This window comes from Lonchura striata, chromosome 22 (genome assembly GCF_050655825.1).
Source record: "Lonchura striata isolate lonStrDom1 chromosome 22, ASM5065582v1, whole genome shotgun sequence".
NCBI classification, from domain to species: Eukaryota; Metazoa; Chordata; class Aves; order Passeriformes; family Estrildidae; genus Lonchura; species Lonchura striata.
The window spans coordinates 7,335,354-7,343,513 of record NC_140724.1 but is presented as its reverse complement, the minus strand read 5'-3'; the positions used below and the strand labels follow the sequence as shown (position 1 = coordinate 7,343,513).

General features: G+C 51.6%; 1 protein-coding gene across 1 annotated transcript; it reads left to right on the top strand.

Annotated features, from left to right (window-relative positions):
• The first annotated feature begins 288 nt into the window (after window positions 1–288).
• Window positions 289–7,779, top strand: STARD7 (StAR related lipid transfer domain containing 7). Its single transcript, XM_085559350.1, has 8 exons — window positions 289–614; window positions 1,019–1,158; window positions 1,931–1,980; window positions 2,401–2,511; window positions 3,528–3,610; window positions 4,802–4,901; window positions 6,052–6,136; window positions 6,824–7,779. The coding sequence occupies exons 1-8, from the start codon at window positions 289–291 to the stop codon at window positions 6,943–6,945; spliced, it is 1,017 nt and encodes a 338-aa protein (XP_085415476.1). The 3' UTR covers window positions 6,946–7,779.
• The last annotated feature ends 381 nt before the right edge of the window (window positions 7,780–8,160 follow it).

Here is an 8,160-nt window from a genome sequence, read left to right as displayed (position 1 = left end):
CCCCAAAAACACTTCCGGGCCCCAAAACCCCCCAGGCCCCAAAACCCCGAACAGCGCCCCAAAAACACCCCCAGGCCCCACAGCGCCCACGGGGGGCGTGGCCTCGCCAAGCCCCGCCCACGTTTCGCCCTCTCCGCCCTCACGCCCCCTTCCGGTATCACGCGCTGCGGGGCGTGGTTTGATCCCTCGCAGCCAATCAGCGCGCGGGGCGGTGCGGCTCCGGCCAATGGCGGCGCGGCGCGCGCGGTGACGCAGAAGGAGCGCGACGCGCGGCGCGGCGGGGCCGGCATGTGGCGGCCGCTGGCCGCGCTCGCCGCCCGCGGCGCCGCCACCGGGGCCGCCGGCGGGGCCCGCCCCGCGCCCGCGCCGCTGCCGCTGCTGCTGCTGGCGCTGCTCGGCCGCCGCCGCGCCTGCGGGAGGGCGCGGCGGGCCCGGCAGCGCGGCGGCACCGGGGAGGCGGCGGGAGGAGGAACCGGGAGCGGCGGAAGCGGGGGCGGCGGTACCGGCGGCGGCCGCTGGGGGAGGCCCCGCGGGCGGACGGGGCTGATGGCGGCGCTCGGTACCGGAGCGTTCGTGTGGGACGGGCAGCGCATCGAGGAGGAGGAGCTGAGGCGGTGAGCGGGGATCGCGCCGGGAATAACGGGGAGATAACACCGGGAATAACGGGAATAGCACCAGCATAATAACGGGAAGAATACCGGGAAGAACGGCAGGAAGAACAGCGGGATAACACCGGGAATAACGGCGGGAATAACGGGAATCGCACCGGGAATAACGGGAATAGCACCAGCATAATAACGGGAAGAATACCGGGAAGAATACCGGGAAGAACACCGGGATAACACCGGGAATAACGGGATCACACCGCGAATAACGGCGGGATAACACCGGGAATAACGGGATCACACCGGGAATAACCACGGGAATGATGGGAATAAGAGCTGGGAATTCCCATCCCAATCCCACGGAATCCCGGGATTCCCGCCCGGATCCCACAATAATCTGGGAATTCCCGCAGGTCGGCGCAGGAGCTGCAGCGCCTGGAGAATCCCGAGGCGTTCCCGGAGCAGGAGCGGGGCTGGGAGCCGCTGCTGGAGCGGGAGCGCTTCCGCCTCTGGCGCCGCCCCATCCCGGGATCCGGGCTCTTCCAGTACCGGGGTGCGCAATTCCCGAATTCCCAAATTCCCGAATTCCCAAACCCCCAAAATCCCAAATTCCCCCATTCCCGAATTCCAGAGCAGGAGCGCTTCCGCCTCTGGCGCCGCCCCATCCCGGGATCCGGGCTCTTCCAGTACCGGGGTGCGCAATTCCCGAATTCCCGAATTCCCAAAATCCCGAATCCCTGAATTCCCAAACCCCCAAAATCCCAAATTCCCCCATTCCCGAATTCCAGAGCGGGAGCGCTTCCGCCTCTGGCGCCGCCCCATCCCGGGCTCGGGGCTCTTCCAGTACCGGGGTGCGCAATTCCCGAATTCCCGAATTCCCAAAATCCCTGAATTCCCAAACCCCCAAAATCCCAAATTCCCCCATTCCCAAATTCCAGAGCGGGAGCGCTTCCGCCTCTGGCGCCGCCCCATCCGGGGCTCTTCCAGCACCGGGGTGCGCAATTCCCAAAATTCCTAAATCTTAAATTCCCAAAATTCCTAAATCCCACATTCCCAAAATCCCAAATTCGTGAAATTCCTAATCCCAAATTCCCCCATTCCCAAAATCCCAAAGTCCCTGAAATTCCCAAAATCCTGGCTCGGAGCTCTTCCAGTACCAAGGTACAGAATTCCCAAAAAATCCTGGAATTCCCGAATCCCAAAATCCCAAATTCCCCCATTCCCAAAATCCCAAAGTCCCTGAAATTCCTGAAAATCTCAAATTTTTGGGATTTGGGGATTTTTGGGGATTTTGGGATTTGCTGATTTTTGGGATTTTCCCGCAGTTTTCGGCTCCTACACCGATGTCACTCCCCGGCAATTCTTCAACGTCCAGGTGAGCAGAATTCCCAAAATTCCCAAAAATCCCTGAAAATTCCCCAAAATTTAAAAAAAAAATCCTGAAAACTCCCTGGGGATTCCCGCTGAGATTTGACTCCAGGGCTGGGAATCTTTGGGAATCCAGGTGGATCCAGTAAAAATCTGGAAAATTCCCATTTTTAACCCATCCCGGCAATTCCTGGTCCCGTTTTTCCCGAAAATTCTGGATTCGGGGTGGGGAGGAGGGGGAAGGGATTTCCCCCTGGAATTCTGGAGCTTTCCCGATTTTCCTGATCCCATTTCTCCTGGAATTCTGGGTTTTCCTGGCATTCCCGATCCTTGTTTCTCCTGGAATTCCAGGATTTATTTCCTGATTTTTTTCCCCCGGCCTTTCCGGGATTTTCCCCCCGGAATTCCCGGAATTCCCGGCTTCCAGCTGGACACGGAGTACCGGAAGCAGTGGGACTCGCTGGTGCTGAAGCTGGAGGTGCTGGAGCGCGACCCCGCCACCGGATCCGAGGTGATCCACTGGGTCACCCAGTTCCCGGTGAGAAACGCGGGATTTGGGATCGGGAATTTGGGATCCGAGGTGATCCACTGGGTCACCCAGTTCCCGGTGAGAAATTTGGGATTTGGGATCGGGAATTTGGGATCGGGAATTTGGGATTTGGGATCGGGAATTTGGGATCCACTGGGTCACCCAGTTCCCGGTGAGAAACGCGGGATTTGGGATCGGGAATTTGGGATTTGGGATCGGGAATTTGGGATTTGGGATCGGGAATTTGGGATCCGAGGGGATCCACTGGGTCACCCAGTTCCCGGTGAGAAATTCGGGATTTGGGATCGGGAATTTGGGATTTGGGATCAGGAATTTGGGATTTGGGATCGGGAATTTGGGATCTGAGGGGATCCACTGGGTCACCCAGTTCCCGGTGAGAAACTTGGGATTTGGGGATTTGGGATCGGGAATTTGGGATCCACTGGGTCACCCAGTTCCTGGTGAAGTGAGATCTGGAATTCAGAATTTGGGATCTGGGATCCGGTCTGGGATCAGGGATTGGGATCTGGATTTGGGGTTGAGATCAGGGATCGGGTTTGGGCTCGGGATCAGGGATTGGGATCAGGGATCAGGTTTGGGGTTTGGGATTGGGATTGGGGATCAGGGATGGAGTCTGGGATCTGGGATCGGATCAGGGATGGGGTTTGGGATTTGGGATCGGGATCCAGGATGCAGTCTGGGATCCGGGATCGGGTTTGGGATCGGGATGCAGTCTGGGATCAGGATGGAGTTTGGGATCTGGGATCAGTTTGGGATCTGGGATCAGGATTTGGGATCGGGATCCGGGATGGGGATTTGGGATCTGGGATCTGGGATCGGGATCTGGGATGGGGATGCAGTCTGGGATCCGGGATTGGGTTTGGGATGGGGATGTGGGATGGGGATGCAGTCTGGGATCAGGATCTGGGATCAGGATCTGGGATCTGGGATCGGGATCGGGATGCAGTCTGGGATCCGGGATGGGGATCTGGGATCGGGATGCAGTCCGTCCCGTTCCGTTGCAGTATCCGATGTATTCCCGGGATTACGTTTACGTGCGGCGCTACAGCGTCGACCCCGAGCGGCAGCTGATGGTGCTCGTCTCCCGGTGCGGCCCCAGATCCTCCTGGAATTCCCTAAAATCCTCCCTGGAATTCCCAAAAACCCTCCTGGAATTCCCTAAAACCCTCCCTGGAATTCCCAAAAACCCCTGGAATTCCCTAAAACCCTCCTGGAATTCCCAAAAACCCTCCTGGAATTCCCTAAAATCCTCCTGGAATTCCCTAAAACCCTCCTGGAATTCCCTAAAATCCTCCTGGAATTCCCAAAACCCCTCCTGGAATTCCCAAAAACCCTCCTGGAATTCCCTAAAATCCTCCTGGAATTCCCAAAACCCCTCCTGGAATTCCCAAAAACCCTCCTGGAATTCCCAAAAACCCTCCCTGGAATTCCCAAAAACCCTCCTGGAATTCCCTAAAACCCTCCTGGAATTCCCAAAAACCCCTGGAATTCCCTAAAACCTTCCCTGGAATTCCCAAAAACCCTCCTGGAATTCCCAAAAACCCTCCTGGAATTCCCTAAAACCCTCCTGGAATTCCCTAAAACCCTCCTGGAATTCCCTAAAATCCTCCCTGGAATTCCCTAAAATCCTCCATGGAATTCCCAAAACCCCTCCTGGAATTCCCTAAAACCCCTGGAATTCCCAAAAACCCTCCCTGGAATTCCCAAAAAATCCTCCCTGGAATTCCCCAAAACCCCCTGGAATTCCCAAAAAATCCTCCCTGGAATTCCCTAAAATCCTCCCTGGAATTCCCAAAACCCCTCCTAGAATTCCCAAAAAATCCCCAAAAATCTGCCCTGGAATTCCCCAAAAAGCTCCACAGGATTTCCAAAAACCCTCCTGGAATTGCCTAAAAAATCCTCCCCAGAATTCCCAAAAAATCCCACCTGGAATTCGCAAAAATCCACTCTGGAGTTGCCAAAAAACCTGGGATAATTCTGGGACAATTCCCGATAATTCTCGGATAATTCCGTGATAATTTTATGCTAATTCCAGGATAACGCTGGGATAATTTTGGGATAATATCTGGATAATTTTGGGCTAATTTGAGGATAATTTTGGGGTAATTCCCGAACAATTTTGGGTTGATTTTGGCATAATTCCAGGATAACTTTGGGATAATTTCGTGCTGTTCTCGGGCTAATTCTGCGTTAATCCGGGGGTAATTGCGTGATAATTTTGGGATAATTTTGGGATAATTTGGGATAATCCCGGGACCATTCCCGGTGATTCCGGCAGGGCCGTGGAGCACCCCGGGGTCCCCGAGCAGCCGGAGCACGTCCGCGTGCGCAGCTACGAATCCCACCTGGTGATCCGGCCCCACCGCGGCTTCGACGAGGTGAGAATTCCCGGGAATCCTCGGGACGAGAACCGGGAAAATGTGCGGGAAATGGGGGAAGATACGGGGAAATGGGGGGGAAATGGGGAAAAGTACAGGGAAATGTGGGGGAAATTGGGAAAAGATACAGGGAAATGTGGGGGAAATGTGGGGGAAATGTGGGGAAATCAGGAAAAAATACAGGAAAATGTGGGGGAAATGTGGGGAAATCAGGAAAAAATACAGGAAAATGTGGGGGAAATTGGGAAAAAATACAGGAAAATGTGGGGGAAATTGGGAAAAAATACAGGAAAATGTGGGGGAAATTGGGAAAAGATACAGGGAAATGTGGGGGAAATGTGGAAAAAATACAGGGAAATGTGGGGGAAATTGGGAAAAGATACAGGGAAATGTGGGGGAAATGTGGGGGAAATCGGGAAAAGAAACCAGGAAAAATACGGGAATATATGGGGAAATTCTGGGGGAAATCGGGAAAAGAAACCAGGGAAAATATGGGGAAATTGTGGGAAAAAGAACCCAGGAAAAACACAGGAAAATATGGGGAAATTCTGGGAAAATCCCGGGAAAACTCTGGGGAAAATTGGAAAAAAACCCAGAAAAATATGGGAAAAATGCACAAAAATACAGGAGAAATATAGGAAAATATGGGGAAATTTGGGGGAAATGCAGGAAAAATACAGAAAAACCCCAGGAAACTTCCGGGAATTGTTGGGAATATTTTGGGAATTTTGGTGTTTTCCAGAACAGCTTCAATTTTCTGCTGGGATTTGGGGAGATTTCCGAGGAATTTTGGGGGAATTTCAGGGAATTCTTGCTGGGAATTTTGCTGTTTTCCAGAACAGTTTTGCTTTCCTGCTGGATTTTGAGGGAAGTTTGGGGGAATTCTTGAGGAATTTTGGGGGAATTTCAGGGAATTCTTGCTGGGAATTGTTGGGAATTTTGGTGTTTTCCAGAACAGCTTCAATTTTCTGCTGGGATTTGGGGCAGTTTTTGAGGAATTTTGGGGGAATTTCAGGGAATTCTTGCTGGGAATTGTTGGGAATTCGGGGAATCGTTGGGAATTTTGGGGGAATTTCAGGGAATTCTTGCTGGGAATTGTTGGGAATTTGGGGAATTGTTAGGAATTGTTGGGAATTTTGGTGTTTTCCAGAACGGCTTCGATTACCTGCTGACGTACAGCGACAACCCGCAGACCGTGTTCCCCCGCTACTGCCTCAGCTGGATGGTGTCCAGCGGTGAGAATTCCCAAAAATCCCCAAAATTCCCCCAAAACCCCCGGGGAAAAGGAAAGGGAAAACGGGGAATAAAGAGAGGGAAAAACTTGGGGGGATTGGAGGGAAGGAAAGGGGAAAAAAATGAGGAAAAATTGGGGGGGAAAAGGAAAAAGTGGAAAATATGGAAGGGGAAAATTGGGAAAAAAATTGGGGAAAAAGAGGGAGAAAATGGGAAAAATTTGGGGGAAAGAGGGAGAAAATGGGAAAAATTTGGGAAAAGAGGGAGAAGGGGTCGGGACCGCCGGGAATTGCAGGAATGCTGGAATTCCTGGAGAAGCTGCACTGGGGAAAAGGGAAAATGGGGGGGAAAAGGGTAAAAAATACAGGAAAATGGGGAAAAAAAGGGGGAAAATTTGGGGAAAAAAGGAAAAATTGGGGGGAATGGTATAAAATGGATAAAGTGGAAAGAAAAGAAAAAAAAGGATGAAAAATGGGGAAGGAAAAGGGAAAAATTGGGAGAAAATCGGGAAAATGGAGGAAAAAATTGGGGGAAAATGGGGAAAATTAAGGAAAAAATTGGGGGAAAATTGGGAAAATGGAGGAAAAAATTGGGGGAAAATTGGGAAAATGGAGGAAAAAATTGGGGGCAAATGGGGAAAAGATGGGAAAATCTGGGAAAAGAGGGGTCGGGCCCGGCGGGAATTGCAGGGATGCCGGAATTCCTGGAGAAGCTGCACTCGGCGGCGCTGAAGGCCAAGAAAATGGAGCTGGAGCTGCGCGACTGCCTCGGCCCCGAGCCCCGCGGAGCCGCCCGCCTCGAGTACGCCTGAGGCTCCGGAAAAACCACGGAAAACAACGGGAAACGGCGGGGAAACGGCGGGAAAACAACGGGAAACGGCAGGAAAACAATGGGGAAAGTAATGGAAAACAATGGGGAAACAACAGGGAAAGTCATGGAAAACAGAGGGAAAACAACGAGAAAAGTAATGGAAAACAACGGGGAAAGTCATGGAAAACAACAGGAAAAGTAATGGAAAACGGTGGGAAAACAACGGGAAAAGCCATGGAAAACGGTGGGAAAAGTCATGGAAAACAGTGGGAAAACAACGGGGAAAGTCATGGAAAACAACAGGAAAACGGCGGGAAAACAACGGGGAAACGGTGGGGAAACAACGGGAAAAGCCATGGAAAACGGTGGGAAAAGTCATGGAAAACAGCGGGAAAACAACAGGAAAATGGTGGGAAAACAATGAGAAAATGGCAGGGAAACAACTGGAAAATGGATGGGAAAACAACAGGAAAATGGTGGGAAAACAACAGGAAAATGGTGGGAAAACAACGGGAAAATGGCAGGAAAACAGCCGGAAATCAATGAGGAAATGGCGGGGAAACAACTGGAAAATAACAGGAAAATTAACAGGAAAATGGCGGAAAAATGGTGGGAAAACAATGAGAAATTGGCAAGAGAAGAAGGAGAAAATCTGTTTGGAAAAGTCGTGGAAAATGGCGGGAAAACAACGGGAATTTGGTGGGAATGCAACAGGAAAATGGCAGGAAAAGTCCTGGAAATTGGCGGGAAAGGCTGGGGAAATGCCAGCAAAAAACGGGGAAAAAACTCTGGGGTTGTGTCAGAAGCACTGGAAATAAACTGGGAAAAAAAGCCAGGAATTGTCCCAGAAAATGGGGATTAACTGGGGAAAAAACATGGGAATTGTCCCAGAAATACCGGAAATAAACTGGGGGGAAAACCTCAGGAATTATCCCCAAAACACCGGGAATTATCGTTAAAAAATGGGAATACACTGGAATAAAGCTGGGAATTGTCCCAAAACCACCAGGAATTGTCCCAAAAAAACTGGGAATAAACTGGTGAAAAAAGCTGGGAATTGTCCCAGAAATACTGGGAATTATCCCCCAAAAACACTGGGAATAAACTGGGAAAAAAAACCAGGAATTGTCCCAAAATTGTCCCCCAGGAGCCTCGTGTGGCTTCCACGACTCCCCCAGGACCCCCCCAAGTTCTCCAAGACCTTCCCAAGTTTTCC

Excerpts from the sequence above, each read along its gene's own strand:
- STARD7 (XM_085559350.1), top strand. The coding sequence starts at position 289 with ATGTGGCGGCCGCTGGCCGCGCTCGCCGCCCGCGGCGCCGCCACCGGG. Across the intron at positions 2,512-3,527 it reads ACTGGGTCACCCAGTTCCCG|TATCCGATGTATTCCCGGGA; the intron begins GTGAGAAACGCG and ends GTTCCGTTGCAG. Across the intron at positions 3,611-4,801 it reads CTGATGGTGCTCGTCTCCCG|GGCCGTGGAGCACCCCGGGG; the intron begins GTGCGGCCCCAG and ends TGATTCCGGCAG.